This window comes from Larimichthys crocea, chromosome XV, assembly GCF_000972845.2.
Source record: "Larimichthys crocea isolate SSNF chromosome XV, L_crocea_2.0, whole genome shotgun sequence".
NCBI lineage: Eukaryota > Metazoa > Chordata > Actinopteri > Sciaenidae > Larimichthys > Larimichthys crocea.
The window spans coordinates 12,484,789-12,502,347 of record NC_040025.1 but is presented as its reverse complement, the minus strand read 5'-3'; the positions used below and the strand labels follow the sequence as shown (position 1 = coordinate 12,502,347).

Below are 17,559 nucleotides of genomic sequence, written 5' to 3'. Positions count from 1 at the left end.
TGTGTGTTTGGCTTTATGACTTGCTCATGAACAGAGAGTGAGTCAATACAGTCATCAGAGAGGACGGAGGGTCATAAACTGAGAAAACAATCAGTTTCATTCAGGCGGCTGCTGAACCGACCCATCTGTGCCTTCAGTCCTCCGTCATGACGACGACACCTATCCATCCACCTTCTCCCCTACCTGCTTCTTCACTTCCTTATCCTCCCACAGCGTTACACTTTTATTTATTTTTCACAGGATTTTAGGGGTTTGTTTGTTTTTCAGGACATGAGGGTTTTCCTGCTTTTTTTCCTGTGTTTTTCATATTCGGAATAGCTTCCCTTGATTTTTCTACCTCCCGACTCCTTACCTTGCTACCCCCCCTCCTCCTCAACCTACCAGCTACACTCCACCACCACCCCATAACTAAGCCTAGATCTCTCTTTGTCCCACAGCCTAGCAACCAGTGTGTGTACCGGATGAAAAACAACTGCCGCTACCAAGCGTATGCATACTGTACATTCATGGGGACCCTTATCTTCAGAGGAAGTGAGAGGTCATGACAGGTCTAGGAATTGCGGTGAGGGTCAAAACAGATCTAAGATTACAGAAACACACAAAACAACACATCTACCTTACGCACAAAGAACTCAAACTTATCGCAGAACAAATTCCTCTGACTTCCCTATTGGACAGGAAACTGGCAACGGTGGCTTTGGGGATTCAAAAATGTACTTCCATCTAATTTGATTTGAACGTGTTGGTTTACTTTCCCTTTATCTTTGCATTGGGAAGAGACCACAGACATGTTGGCGGCTTTCAGAGGCTAAACATAGAACATAATAATGTTTATGAGCCGAATGCTAACATCATTCTATCAGAGTTGGGATCGGGTTTGTTGCCAAATAGGTTTACGAGGAACTCGCCTTGATGTTTTGATAATGTCAGCATGGTGATGTTTATACAGTATAACGTTTACCATGTAAACTTTCAGCACTACATACAGGGTGCAAGTCATTAGTTTTGAGTTTTTACAAAAATTATTTAATTCATCTTGATGAATGTCTGCACTAAGTTTAAAGGACCAGTGTGTAGGATTTAATGCCATCTAGTGGTCGTGTTGCTTACTGCAACCGCCTCACTTACCCCTATCCTCCTGTCCTATCCTTCGAGCATGAAAAAGAAACTAAGGCGGCTGCAAAATATGCAAAAAAAACAACATCCTTGTTCTGGGCTACTGTAGACACATGGCACCGCAACATGCTCATTCGAAAGAAACAAAACCATAATTATTATAATTTTTAGGGGATTGTGCACTTATGAAAACATAGCTTTATTATTATATTCTGTAAATAGAGCCCCCTAAACTTTATTGGTTATACAACAGTCGTTGAGACATTTTAATGCTAACCCGATGGTGGTGCAAAAGGGAAAGTCAATGAATTTCCAAAGTCATCAGGCTTTATCCTCTGGGGACCATAAATGTCTGTACAAAAATTTAGCTCTAATCTATGATGTTGAAACGTCTCGCTTAATAACTGCTCGTGGTGCCGGGGGAGTTGATCAGACTAAGCTTTCTCATCTAGAAACAATGCACGTCTGTGCCAAGTTTCACACCAATCCATGCAATATTTGTTATGATGTTTTTAAGATGGGACCACAGTGGTTATCACAAGAGCCACAAATTCAAATATTTTAATACTTTCCTTGAGAGGTGACTCAGAACTATTGTGGATGTCAGGAGACAGAACGAGTTGGCAAAGCAGGAGAAAAGGATTTGTTAAGTGAAGAAAAAACTGAGTACAAAGTTGAGCTTGACGTCAGCAACCACAACAAACAGAAAGAGAGACAGACAGCCAAAATATGGCAGTCTGCGCAGCATTAATGACTGGATTTATGCTTATATTCAAGCCTTCTTTCTTACCACAGGATGCTATGTAAAAAAAAAAAAAAAAAAAGACCAGCATGCAAACTTGCGACTGCTGTTGAGTAAACAGTTATTACCCAAGCCCTTCAATTTGCTGCTTTATCACCTCTCCTGGACATTAAACTTAATGTCTTTATAATGAAACCCAGATGCAGAGAGAGAGAGAGAAGTAGTGTAGCAAAAATAAAGGAGAGGAGAACTCTGAGGAGGTAATGGTACTGGAGTTATCACCACTCAACCTCTTCCTCACCCATGGGAGCAGCGTCTGCATGTGTTTAACACAGAGCATGTGTTGTGCATGTAGTCTTCTCCTGCAGCTCCATCAGAGGAGATTTTGTTTCTAAATTCGTATGGTGAGATTGAAAGGGTTGAATTTAAAATACATTTCTGCAGTGATCATACGTTTAAATGTTATAATTTATATATTTTCTGCAGAGAGAGCACATCCTACATTGGTTTTCTCCATGAGTCCAGCTGACAATGTCGGTAATTTGATTGGCGCACTTGCTGTTATCTGTATATTTCCGTGAAAAAGAAAAAGTTCTTCTCATGACTAATTTCAGCAGCCACATGGGGGAGGTGCGGTCGATGCTCTTAGTCACTGTTTATTCTGCATGTTATTTGAGTGCTCACCATGCGACTCCATGACTCAGTACTTTAAGTTGACTCTGTGACGTTGTTCGTTACGGGACTACCCGTTGCTGTGACACTGCCGGTTTGCAGGAACTGCAGATGACTCAGATGGGTGTTGAAATAACACGAACCAAAAGTGATGTCTGCTGGGAAATCAGCAGTGCAGACCGGTGAACCTGTGTGTTTGGATTCATGCGCAAGCAAGGCTAACTACATTAATCAATGTCAGTTAGCCTGGCATGAATGTTGAATGTTTTAAAAGGGATAGACGTCTTAAATCACTGATAGTGCATCTTTAGCAACACTGCTATTAAAAAACACCGCCCCAGACGTCTGAAACTTTCAAGCTGAATCCACAAATGTGTCCAAAAACTGTAGTTGCAGCATTAAAGTTTATTTTAGACTGTGAAGGTGAAATATGGGCGCTGACGTCTGTAGAGAGTTGGTTTGACAGGGGACATGACTATGAGGAAGGTAATACTGCCAACGTCATTGATTTGTGGACTTATTGCATCAACATGTGATGACCCCCTGACTCACTACTTTAAGTGGACTCTGTGACGTTGTTTGTTACGGGACTACCCAAACTGCCGCTGACTCAGCGGGTGTTGAAATAACATGAAGAAAACGTGATGTCTGCTGTGAAATCAGATGAAACCTGAGCAAGTTAGGCTAACGGACTTAAATTCATGTAGTCAGCCTTAATTTCTAGCTTACACAGAACACAGTCATCAAGATACAGTGCAACCACCGCTCGCATAGAGTCAAGGTCCAGTTGTAGAGGGGGGGATAGATGTATCACGTCCAGTTGTTGGTAGTGTTGGAGAGGAGGTCCTCACTGAAGAGCTGAAGGTCTTCAGGAGGTTTGTGAAGGTAGAGAGGGACGCCCTTGATCTGGTAGGAACTGGTAGGACGTTCCACCAACGGGAACAACAGACGAGAAAAGTTTGGATCACAGAGCCAGGCGTCTACCTCTTAAGTCGGTGCATCTTCCAGCAACACCGGTCAGATGTCAACCGCTGGCATTAGAAACACCCACCAAGACGCCTGAATCTTGCTGAATCAAGCCGATTCCACAAATATGTATATAAAAATATATATGCACAGCAGCTGCAGCAATAGAGTTGATTTTACACAAAAGGTTCGACCGTGAAGGTGAAATATGGGCGATGCTGCCTGCAGGGGAGCTGGGTTTGACAAACAACATATCTATGAAGGCGATATTATTGATTTATTGACTTACTGAGGATTTAAATATTGACTAATGTTCTAAAATTACACGGCTTGGATTGAAACCTGTAAGTCGGACACATACAGTGCAAATATTTCTCTCCTCTCCATATGCACCTATAGCTCTCTTTGTTTTAATATCATCCGATGACCTGTGCATCCCTCTGTTCCTGTTTTATATAAATTGCCTCTGAGACCTTGAAAGATGTCGTACAAGTTTCATCTTTTATTTTTGTTATTAAAAGGAGCAGAGTTTTGACCCTGGGAGAGACATTGCTGGCAGCTCTCCACAGGCCTTGGCTTTGGCAGTCGCTAATATTTCACATTCATAACACTTTCGAGGCTAAACTTACAGGGTGTAAAAAAACTCACAAATCATGGACCCATACTGTCAAAGAAATAGTTCCTGAGTCAGAAGAATAATGTAAAAAAATATATATATGCAAATAGGTTTTGTGAGAGACTCCATCTATCAGAAAGGAGACATTTATACAAGTTTAATCCTGTTCTTCATGAGCTTAGCGAGGAGGCCAGAGTTTAACTGCTGCAAGACTTTATACCTTTGCATCCGTGCATTGAAATGTCTTAACATATAACGTCCATGAGCTTCACTCGGTGCCCAAACATTTACAGGTTTGTCTGTTTTTATTCTTCAAAGCAGCTCTACGTGGTAGCAGTCACTTGCAGGGCTGCAGTGTTAATGCAGAAATGGGAACCGCATGTGCATTCTTTGGAAAAAGAAATAAGGGCTCAAATGAGAGGTGTTAAAATTTCTCTAATTGTATTTTCCTCTGGGGGTGTTTCATCCACCCAAAGCAGCCCATTAGATCCAAAGAGAATGGCCAAGCTGCTGGATAATGGGGAAGAAAATAAAGCTTATGACAGTACCACTATGTTTACTACCAGGAGTCTATTTCCCAAACTTTCTGTCCTCTAAAATGGACTTTACAGGCTGAGCCACTCACCATTTTCTTTCTACACACTGTGATGTATATGCACGTGGGGGGTCCTTCCTTTAAATATTCAGTGTTGCTGCTCATTCCCAAGACAACGCCTGCACATGCTAATTACCTGCTTTATTCCCAATGTCAGTTTTCCATCATTATGTTGTTAGCTCACTGACTTGTTGAACTATGGGGACCAGAGAGGGAGAGCATAAGAAAGCAGAGTGGAAGTCTTATTGCTGCAGTCCACATCCCCGGAGTTCACTGGAGATATATAGCCTTGTATATAACCGTATGGAAAAATAAGAGAAAGAGCCAAATGAGTTCTTTTCTTAGAAAGCTCACCCTCCTTGCCAGGCCCAGGGCGATGTAGCACTTCTCCCCAGCATCAACGATCTCCAATTCATAATAGTGGCAGCGGGTGGTGAGCGGCTGGCGAGCCTGAGCCAAACCCACGTCTGTGATGCTCTTTCCTTTTCCAACATACTCCAAGAGCTGAGGACGGGGATAAACAGAGAGAGAGAGAGAAGTATGGGAATTAATATGTGAGGAAATAAACAATATAAAAAAAACACACATGTTAAAATACAGACTCCATTCCAACCTGTTTTATTGCCCAATAAACTCCAATCATAAGGCTCATTCACCCGTACACGGATAATGATGAAGATTCACTATCCAAGAGAGGAAACCTTCTCGAGTGCAGACACGTTAACCGGATGTTCTCCGTCACTGACTGGGTCCAGCTTTAGCCATCGCAGCGGTCAGCTGTATCGCTACATAGACTAGCTATCGCAAGACGAGTGTCCGAAGTTGCGACAGCACAGTCAGTGTATCTCCATGTCCTCATAAATCTAAAGTTCTATGTATCCAATCTTACTGTGAACGAGTTGCAATAGCCTATATGTCTCATCATCCTTAAAAATATCATTTAAATTTCTGGGGGAAAAAAAGATTAAAGTGGAATTATTACAAGCCCATTTGTCAAAATGACATAACAAGAAAGTTTAATGCGAGAAAGTGAGTAAATATGCAGAATACGAACTTCTCTCTCTACATTGAGACCGGCGTTAAGGCTGTTCTGGAGTTATAAGGAGCATTTCTTCGTCTGGTTTCTAAGCAGATTTATGGACGTTTCTTGATGGACATATTAACCGATATCCTCGGAAAAGGGTAAGTCACACTCGATCTAAAAATGTGTGCATCACGTCTCTGTGTTCAGATTTGCAACTCTCCCACGCCCTCACCCCCCTCCCCTCTGTGTAGGCGCTCCTCACAGTTTGAAAACCTTTGCACGAGTCAAAGATTTCAGTTATCCCGTTCAAATCTCTCAGCATCTACAAGATGGACTGGCACTGAACGCAGGGCAGGCATTGATGCTTCCAAGGTCCAAAGTATCCTACGGACTTTGCTGAGCGATTTGGCCCCCGATGAGGTCGACATTTGTGGTTTTGAATGGAACAATTGCTGAACGGATTGGCTTGAAATTTATGTTTTCCAATACTTGGTTTATGACCTGCAACACTGACATTCCTATCAGCGTCAGTTGGACTTTGTGTTCAGTGCTCGTTTGCATGCTAACACTACATGTTCATATTTTAACTAAACAAAGCACCACTGTGCAGTCTCACAGAGCCTCTAGCAAAGCTGCAGACAACCTTTGTTACTCTTCAGCATGGCTTTGAGGACAGAGTCTCAGACACAGTCTCCTTCATTGTGACAGCAGGGTTTTTACTCCAAGAGCAGCTATAAACACTTTTGCCTTCAGATGTGGTGGGACAACATGTCCTACAAACTACTTTGTTTCTCAGTAAACCTCGTTCCTGCTGTGGGCCGGCAGTAATACGAGTCTTTGTAAGTGGCGAGGTTTAGATGAGAGACAAAAGATGGAAGATCAAGCTTGGGCAGGATCCTCGGCCTCAGTGTTGTTCCAGAGGCGAGGGACTTAACCACACAACTAGCTTTTGCAAGTGTGTCCTAAGTGAGTGGGCACCATGACAGACTGACGCTGAACCACCCATGGCGACTGCCCTACAAGTATCAACAGCCACTTGAGAATGCATGTTCAGTCCGCGATGATAATGCAATTACTTTCAGGTCTATTTTGGTCTTAAGCATCTAAAACAGGTGAGGATGGGTGGGTACAGGTGAGTAGGTGGGCAGCTAGGCAACCACAAAGCCTTTAGGCTGAGCAGTGTTTCCATGCCACGAGTGCACGTGTGCGACTGTGTGAGCGTGTGCACGGTGGAGAATACGCCCCTGGTTTCAAAGGCTAGGATGACAGACAAGGTGGGGGTGGACAAAATTGCTACTGTATTAAGCCTTTGTGCTTGCGTGTCTGTTTTTCACTAGCCTGCCACTTGAAGGACACACCTGGTGGGAACAGCTATTCAACGTCGACATCATCAGAAAAAGTCAAGTGTCTCAATTAACGTATTACCATTTTTTCCTTTTTGTTATTCCCTGTTGCTTAGCGATACATCAAACTGAAAATAACTCAGTCAAAAAGTTTCATTTCAGTCTCTGGGCTTGATGTTGGACTGAACTGGCTGCTGAGAGCAGAACTCGTACAGTTCATGTGAAGCTACATGTCTTAGAAGATTCAGTTAAACACCAACTTTAAAGAGATCAAACATCAGGGACGCTTGAAACTCTTCAGCACAAATTTAACACTGCACCAGTGGCATCACTGGCTTTGTGTCCATATTAAACAATTATGATGAGCTGATTTCTTTTCTATTTCTTTTATAATATATTTTATATCTGCAGACTCATCACTTGTCCAGCCAATCATCAATCATTGAAGAAAATGACCAAAAACAAAGACCTCTCAGTCAGCTTTTCATGTCATCTCATTCAAATCAGAGATGTCAAATGAGGTTTTAATATCCATACTCCAGAAGAGAAAGACTAATTTAAACTTCGAAGTTTAAAGTCTGTGTAAAGTAAGAATAAATTTGAGTTCTGAGTTTGTCAGACCAAAGAAGAAAGTGTTATTAACCACCCAGCCATATTTGAATGATTAAAAATAGACAAGTTGAACGTGAACCGCTGAATGTACATGTCGGATGAGTTATGAAAATGAACACGACTAACTTTGAAACTCTCTGAGCTGAGATGAAATTATCTCTATCTTTCTGCTCAGGGTGGCCTCAGCGTGTCATCGAGCCACCCTTTAAGGACCGCCCACAAAAATCCTGAGACTGAAAACTGGTGAAAAACTGTCTGAACCTCTAACTCCACATCTCAGTAATATATCATTCAAAGTCTTTTAAGCAACTATTTTACAACATATTTACTGTGTTTTGGAAGAAATCTCAGGATTGCCTTTACATGGACTTTAGATTATTGATATAATATGAATTAAAGTTTGATTAGGAGGTTTCCAACTCCTGATTTGACGTGGGGCGATCCGTTAGGGAGAAAATATATAAATCGTATAAAGTTGTTGGACCTACAGGAACTTACTCACAGAATTAATGGCAATTAGCAACAGCTAAGGACCGACCAACAGTGACAGTTATTTCCCCACAGATCCTGAAAAACATGTTTTGCACAATGAAGTTTAATTGCTAATTAGTGAGCAACCAAATCATTTGCACTTCTTATTTTGTTAGTGTTGCTGCAGTGCTGCTTTGATTTTTGGAACATAGATATTGACATTGGTATATTGATATATTTATAGTTATGTTTAGAGCCAGCATGTCTCACCGCAATGCATTTTGTGTATTCTTCCTTTTTCTTTACTTCGTTAACATTCAGTCACTGGAATAAACTGAAGTGATGCATGTTTGGATGACAAAACATCCAACAACAGCTGAACTTAACATTTCTAAAAAAGGGAACTCACTGTAAATTTGTATAATCTAAACCCAGATTTGTCAAAAATAAGTACAGACAGATCGTATGAGAACACTGAATAGACTGCGTTGGCTTCACAGGATTATTAAACTAAAGCCTGTGTCTACAGTTACATAATTCCATCAGCTACCGGTTGTCAGTCTGGTTGCATAAAGACAGCAGAATTTCAACAGCAAGGAGAAAGCTGGCAGACGTAGACGGCAATAATTGAGCTGTTAAACTAAAGCCATTCTGTAAAGTTTTGTACTCGATGCCAGTTTATTTTTGGACTGTAAATGTCTAATAGATACAGACTAACTGTAGATTATTCACCATAAAGAAAGTTGGTGTTAACTTCTCTCTGTTGCAGCGTTATTTTTTATTTTTTTACAGTAATAGAGACAAAAAAAACAAACCATATCTTTTATGGTTTCTTTCTTCAACTGATTAATTGCTGACATGGATAACAGTATTAACCTCAGCCTTCTTTGTTGCAGACTGCCCTTTCGTGTGTGCTCTTGTGTCTCCTTAACCTGCTGCACTTTCATGCCTGGACAATGGCTGTTCTTTTGAGAGAGGAGGAAGGAGTTTCAGTGCGATGAACACTCAGTCACACCTTCTTTCTTTTTTTTTTCCTCCTTCTGCCGCTGCTTGCTGCTGAGTAATGAAAGGAGGAGAGAGACGAGAGGGCAGAAAAAGAGAGACGTAGCCTTGAGCGAAGCGTGTCTCACTCAGACAGCTGACAATCTCTCTCCCTCTTTCACTCACTTCTATAATTCAGAGCGGTGAGAATGGCGATGGTGGTGTGCAAGGACGTGTTTTGTTGAGCTGCTGCCTGGGTAACAGATGTAACGCCCAGAGAGTGGTCCTGCCAGTTTCCTGTCACACCTAATGGGGAACTTAAATAAAAGGTGAAATTGGAAATTAAGGGAGCTTTCTTTATTACAGTATGTGGTTCATACTTGTCAACTAAACTCTGATGTGATTAAACATCACGCAACATCATGCAACAGTTGTTATGTTATGACTTCTGTCTTTATTGCTTTTATATTTATATTCTTTTCATTACATTTTGTTTTTTTCGTGGCTTTTTTTTGGGGGGGGGGGTGAATTTTTAATTGTTTTCCCATCGTCTATCCATTTGTGGTCCTTGTGGTAAAAGTGTTTTTTTGTCCTGCATAGTTCTTCTTTGCTCTCTCAAAATAAATCCATACCAATTTATATGCTTAAATTAAAAAAATACAATATGGGCATTGAAATGTGCACGATCTGAGCCAAATGTGCCACTTTAATTTGGAAAATGAGCTGGCTGTCCATGTCCGGAGGCTGTGATTCTTTGCTCTAATTCATCTCATATTTGGGTTTGATGCCCTCCAGTAGCTACATCGGAGTTGTCCATGTGCATAAGATTATTATCCCCATGAACTAAAAAAAAAAACACTGTCATAATGCCACAGCTGGTTACGGTTTTAACAAGTGTTGTTTACTGCTTAAACCATGCTATGAATCAGTTTATATTACCATGGAACACGCTGCTTTAGCTCCGTCTTTTGAGTTATAAATCACCTGAGCAAAACCGCTACAACTACCTGCCCGGCTGTCATCAAAAGTTCACGTACTCTCTCAAACGGCATATTTGCTCACATGTTCAAACTCAGCAGCAGGTTCAAACGTTTCGAACGCCACATTTGCATGTTCGCAGAACATCTTTATGGGTGAACTAATTTTTAGGTAATTTTACGACGGTGCATTGAAAACAAATCACTCACTCGCTCATTACAGAGCTCGGATAACTTGGTCTTGTTCGAGCATGTAATGTGTCATGTGATATCACAACTGATTGCCGGGCCTCGTTTTAAACTGAATGAGGCGCTTGACGTCAAAAAACAATATGTAAAACTCAAAACACGAGCTGTAATTACCACAGCACTGACACAGTAAGTGAGGCAGAGTTAGGTAAACATGTATTTGCTGTCATAAAATGCTTTAAGACATGATGACATTGGCCTGGATGCATGCAGCATGCCTCACGGCAGCATCCCCACCTACTCCAGGACTGTATTTAAAATTCTGCAGGACTGAAAGTACCTTCCTGTTCTCATAGTGACACACCGGCAATAACATTTGAAACCGCTACACAAGTTATTTCACGTCACAATGCCCTGAAAGAATAGACGTAATCTATAGACGTAATCACTTTGCAGGTTTAATCAATCAATCGTCCCTCAGAGATTTCCGTTGAAACCTGTGATACCCAAGGACCCGCATTGTTGCCCTTCTCTGACACCTCATCACTCGCTGGCCAAGTGGAGCTTTTCATCACCTTTTAATACACTCCATTTATTATCACCATTACCACTGCTGGGAAGATGTTGCCCAAATTAACTTGCGGCTCCAATGCCAACACGTATTGCCACCAGTGCTGATTTATTTCAAAGTCGTAAAAAGTTACAGCTTCATAGGAAGGTTGCCACCTTCGGAAAAACACATTACTCTTGGGTAAGTGCTGAATAGCACCAAGGAGAGGGTGGCATGAAAAGATGGTAAGACATATAGACATAAAATAACACGTTCAGAGATGTAAACGATGCCAAACTCGGGTCGTATGTTACTGCACTACTACAGAGCGTTTTAAATTCTCAAGGATTCACGTCAATACTGTTGTTCAAAGACTACCGAGCATTTACCACTGGGTTTTACTGAGGCAGCCGATCATGATGTCAGCTCCTGGGACTTCCCTCCAATCACATGTGAAGCACACAGGTTCAAAAGAACGTTGCATTGTTTACATCCATGTGAACTACCTAGCTACCTTCTGCTTTCTTGCCTAAGTTGGGGCTTTACAGCAGATCTTGGTGTGCCACCTCCACCTGTGGATCAGTGGAACACCATTGGCAGGATTACTGCACCCATTCATAGAAAAACATCTCCACAATGCTCCACAGGGAACCTTTGACTGAAGTGATTCAAAAACATTTAGTGTGAGTCTGCTCTACTCTATTCAGGTCTGATGGATGACTCCAAGTGCATACTCAGTCAAAGCACATTCTCCATGTCCACGTAGCTGCGAGGGTCCTAACAGCGTCCATACATGTGTGAACCCGGCCCAGCAGAAAAAAACAGAACCACACGAGCGTCCGCTGTCCGTGTCAGTTTGGAAGTATACGCAGCCTTTATATGCAGTGTTTGAGGCTTAAATCTGGCAATGACACACCACAACTTGAAGAAATCAACAGTGTAAAAACACTGTGTACAAAATAGCAGCAACAAAGACGCATATACATTCAACTTAAATCAACTGTGTCCATGGTTGGCCTGGACATGACCTGCTCTCTTCATGACAATGCAATGTTAAAAGCACAAGAAAAAGTTTTTGTGTCCACCCTCCAAAGACCTCCAGGAAAAGTTGCTCAGATCAGTTGGACGTGACAAAGCAGAAAAGAAATAAGCTGCACGGTACTGTGAGCTTGAAAAGGGAACTTGCACATGAGTCTAGACATAGGATGCGTCAAATGCCAGCGCTGACGTGTGCTTCAAAAATGTCACTGCGCGTCAGTGTGATGGCGTTGACAGAGAACGTAAGAACGTGACGGGTCAGCTTGAGCTGCTTGTTTTCTTCTTTTTTTGCCGTTGGAGATTCATGGACAGAAAGACTCAGCAGTCTTCCAATCTTCAGTAACACATCTAACACTGCAGACACTCGCCGGCCTGTACTGTATGAATGAACAAACATCACGATTGCACAGCGGTCTGTTTTCTGCCCATGTGTGCAGCCCCCCCGTCACTCTATATCACAAAGTAAGTGAAAGAATGTAAACACAGCTGCTGTGGGGAATATAATTAAAGCATGATACGGCCTGATCACGTACAACGCAGGCATCTAGTGTTGCGCTGCTGATAGCGGGTAAGATCTGACACACGGTGGGACTCCCGTTGAACCCTTTGAGTTGAAGATAAATCCAGCTTTACTCCAGGTCATCTTGTGTGACACAGGTCGGCAAACCTCTGCCACGACCAGCCGGCCAGCCAGCCTCCGCTCAGTCCGTTTGACTTTCCTTTGGATTAAGTTCTTCGTAGTTTCCTCTTTTCTCACGCTGCTCAGTTCAGAGGACTGGAGGCGACTGTGATGGCCTGGGAGGTTGCAACCACAACAACTTGATGGGAACGTTGTGAACTTTCATCCAGGAGCAGTGTCATGTTGGGATACATGACTATTGTTCCCAGAGGAAGGAAGGAAGGAAGCAGGCAACCTTAGAGGGGCGTTGGTACTACAGCTGGCTCTGGCAATTGGAAAAGGAACAACAAGAAACGGAGCAATAATGATTATTACTCAACAGTGATTGGTGTGGTTCAAACTCCCATAAACTCTGGGTTTAAAGAGGAGATGCTCTGGAGAGGATACTGCCAAGTTGATAAAACTTTTGTGCACCTTCACAGCACAAAAAAATGTGTCCAAAAAGGTAAGACACCTACGTCTTGAAGAGTTTTAATCTCCACGTGGAGGGAGGACGAGGCGGTGAATGTGAGATATGCGCTGCGAGGGAGCGCCGGGAGTCTTGGGAAAACTGATAACTGCAGACTCAGGTGCTGTCCACTTACTTGTCGGCCCGCTCATCCGCAGCTGAGGGGATTAAAGTTGGTGGGCACAGCGACTGCTGTGACAACAGGAAGCAGAGGATTGGAGGCTCGTGTTCGCACTGAGCCGCACGTACGCAGTGGAAAGCCAGCCAAATGTCTCCTCTCAAGAAAAACAGCCGAGCAGGAGCAGGGTGGCAAAAAAAAAATCATTCATGTGGGTTTTTTTTTTTTTTCTTAAATCAAACATACCATGTTTGCTTAGGACACCTTTAGCTCACAATCATGACAAAGGAAATACATCTGTTGATGTATGCACGATGAAGTCATCTTAATACTTAGAAAGAACGTTAAATTTATGGGTGTTAAACAAACCCTCGGACACTAAAGCCGACTGATCAATCACATCTTTCTGAAAAGAGCTACTTTGTTATCTCCGCCAGGTGTGTGTGTGTGTGTGTGTGTGTGTGTGTGTGGGTGTGTGTGTGTGTGTGTGTCCGTAGCTAATGCTGCCGACTGCTCACTCCTCCTGACCAGCCAGTAGGGACCGCTAGTGATCAACAACTGCGGGCCACGTGTTGGCCCTTTGTCATGGTTCAAACACTGACCTACATTTAAAAGTTTGGTCTCATCTTGGGGCAGCTGGTGGTAGAGTGGGTTACGGTTCGATTCCTAACTCCCCCAGCCCAATTAAAGTGAACCTGGACAAGATACTGAAGTATCCAAAGTTCTTCCAGTGGCTGGCCATTTAGCATCTTGATCCATCCATCCAAGCATTTGCAGATTAAGTTCATGATCCACCAAAGTTAGACGCAATACGAGCTGAATCAATCCTCGTATTTGTTACCTTCAGCAGCATCTCGACTTTGTGGAGACCATCTTCTTCTTTGATTCTACCGGCGGCCTACAAACCAACACCAACTCTATGTTCTGGATATTAAACCGGATGTTCTCCAGACCTCCGATGCTCCACTTCCTTCCCATATCTACCACTCTGCCATTCAATCACTCTCTTTCCACAATGAATTTCCTACAGCCTATAAGCACACAACAGACTCCTTGCAGTCGCAAGTCCTACATTTGTACGAAAGAGTCTTTTTCATGGTGTATAAAGTGATTGTAAAGGAGCTGAGAGGGACGGTGGAGTGACATTAAACTCTTCTTTGTTTGGGACGGGTTTTATTTTCGTGTGGCAACAAAATGTTGTAAATAAACAACGAAACGTTTCAAATAAAAAAGTAACTGTGTTTCATTTGAGAGGTTTAGACTCATCTTTCCATTGATTGTTTCTTTATAAAGTTTATATAGTTGGACAAACCCAGGCTGCTCCGCTATGACACCCATGACACTGTATGACACTACCATACAATAGTATGTATCTCTATCATAATTTAAACTTCACCGTTGGATTTGGCAGTTGTGGTGACATTCCTGTAGGTCCAAAGAGTTGCTCTCTTCTAGTTAATGATCAAAATTAACTTTATTTCCTTGATTAAAAGAGTTAATTACTACCTAAACTAACCAAGACATGTCATTGCACTGACTACTGGTGTAAAAGGTAAACATCTGTTGAAACTGAAGGGCATATTCAGATCATCTAGCCATAAGGTACCTTTGCATTATGCACACTGTTTGAAGCTCTAATTTCTCTAGTTGCTTTGCAGCATGTTCTGCATTTCTTTAGGTGTCCTAACAAATCTGACTACATATTTCCCAATGCTCTAAACTTCACTTAATTGGTGGTAATACACCAGCAAATGTTGCTCCTGATACCTAACGGTTGGGTTATACTCGAACAGTACTAATGTTTGTCAGATGTATCCAACCAATCCGGATATAACGGCGCATACTTTCAGACATTTTTCAAACCCAGCCTACTGTCTCACCTCTGCACAGCTGGCTAATCACTGAGTAAAGTGGGTGTGAATGTTGGATTGTCAGTTTCGGAAAGTTATAGAAATGATCGGACGCAGCCCTTCCCAATCCGATCAGATCAGAAACATGTGGTGGGAGGCGGTTTATGAAGGTATTTGACCGTCTAACAAGCAGTTCTGATGGAGCGGTTTTTAAGTCTTGTCAAACTCTCTCTCTTCTCCAATAACAAGTGACGGTAGCTTCCATTGTCCACATCACACAGCCAGGACTCCAGTGATCGATTTAACATTTCACAGAGGAATTTTCATTACTTATGTTTATGTAGCGTTCGTGGTAAATCTACAGAGGTGACACACAGATGGCCATATGTAGAAAAAAACACTGAATATATCTAAAAGATATTACTTAAACTTAAAAAAAATATGATTATGGCGTGTTGGTGTGCAAATTTTAGAAGTGTGATCGCATAATGGGAAGACATGAGTGGACACTCATGACTGCATGACTTGATTACACAGAAGGAGTTGTTTTCTGAAGGCTACAGTTATGAAACTTAATTTATGCAACCATGTGAAAGGTTAAACAGATTCATTCCCAGTTTTGGCAGTGTCAATCACTGCAAGTTCAAGAAAAAAAAAAAATAGCCTGCAAATCACTGCAGTACTAAAGAAGTCAAAAGAAGTTACTGTACTAAATGGCCTTCATTTACGATAAATCTGTGCATCATTATAGACGAGGAAAAATAAAAAACAATGGAATGCTAGTCTTTCAATACGTCCAGAAATTCAACATAGACATCTGGACTGGACTTGGCAGCGCTGCATGCTTTCCAAAGTAAAATAAAGTTTTCTCTTCTGGACTGTTGGACACATCGTGGCACAGCTTTTATAAAAACGGGAGGTGATATGACTTGGTCGTGACTCAATCCAGCCCTTTACACACCCGTTGAAAATGGTAATACACTTCATTCCAAAGTGTGCTGCGTTCCCGTCACAAAAACACTGAAGCCGCAACATCAGGCATGTTCAGTTTCTCTGAAACGAACCACAACTCCAAGTGTGCAATTATAAATGTTTGTTAACATCATTATAATAGTTTCACTTTATGTTTTCATTAAGAAGACTCTTTGTTAGATTAGGACAACAATTATCATTGTGAGGAAGAGTTAAAGTTTACTTGCATGAGCTGAAACATAATGTTCATATATCATGAGAGACGATGACGTCTCCTCGTGTTACCACCGACAGTATAAAGAATGCACAGCGTATGCGTGATGTCACCCACAGGTTTCTGAAGCCCAAAAATCGACAAAGACGACCTGAGGCGGGCTGAATGATGCCTGGTTGCTCAAACAAGCAATCTGTAACGACACCTACCTGTCAATCAAAGCGTCCATGCTCTTAACCCTGCATAACTTTAAGCCTTAATATAATGTGAACAGGTGAGTTGTATATAAATTCACCCTCAGTACAGTTGTCATGAACGGGGAAATTAGCTACAGAGACCAAAACTGTTTTTTGTACCAGGCTGTAAACATGTTTATTTCTGCTGTCTAACATGGGGACTTATGGAGACTGACTCACTTCTGAAGCCAGCCTCAAGTGGACGTTTGAGGAACTGCAGTTTTCCACATCGGCTTCACTTCACAGCCAAAATGACAGCTGCACAGGCAACTCTGTAAATTAGACTGGTATAAAAATGTATAAATATATTTCACACTGTTAAAACTGGTACTTCTTCTGTGTTTTGTAGCAGCTGTACATATGTGACCTTCTGCACTTTATTGCTATCAATGTGATTAGAAGCTGCTTACCAAATAATAGGTAAACAGGTAAATAGTTTGAGTGTTTCACACCGCAGAGAGATGACAGATTTTGACACTGTTGTTGCTCGTTAATAAGTCGAGGATATTGGCTGCTTTGGCAGGCTTCACACCTTTGTGTTTATATTTTGCATAATGACAAAGCTGCTTTCATCACACATCAGACTGCCAGCGAAACAAAAAAAAACAAAAAAACAGAGGCAACGAGGGCAGAGCCGTTAAATTCAAATCCACTCCGTTTACTGCAGTTTTCCATACAGAGGGCAGAGTATTCATCACCCTGAACAAATGACCTTGGAGGAATGATTAAAAAGTTGAAAGGAATAAATGACGGGTCAAAATAAAAATGAAGGAGGCCAGAGAGAGAAAACAGAAACCTCCCTGAAAAGAATCTTCAGAGTTTTCTTTCCTTTAAACTTTATCAGAGCCGCTTCAAGGTCGACCGATAAAGAAGAATGCTAATGTAATATTTGATAAGGAATAGAGAGTTATGAAAACAGACAATGGATGGAACAGAACAGGATTATTTGGTTAGCTAGGTATGATGATGGCAGGCAGAAATCTGGGATCAGAAACACACCTATCTAAACAGGAGCGGCCGCCTGCCGCCTACCATTGTACTGAAGTCTGCAGCTTTGCACTTCTCGGTCCTGTCTCATCAAAAGCATACCAGTCAGAGAAGTCATTTATCTTCCAGCAATCTTTCCGTCACCCTGACACCCCCTCTCCGC

At 42.0% G+C, this 17,559-nt stretch overlaps 1 protein-coding gene across 1 annotated transcript in view; it reads right to left on the bottom strand.

Annotated features, from left to right (window-relative positions):
* spryd3 (SPRY domain containing 3) overlaps positions 1 to 17,559 on the bottom strand; it is a 56,353-nt gene that overhangs the window by 22,397 nt on the left and 16,397 nt on the right. The window contains exon 7 of the mRNA XM_027288332.1: positions 5,062 to 5,211. Within this exon, the coding sequence (XP_027144133.1) occupies positions 5,062 to 5,211 (150 nt within the window). The remainder of the gene's footprint in view (positions 1 to 5,061; positions 5,212 to 17,559) is intronic.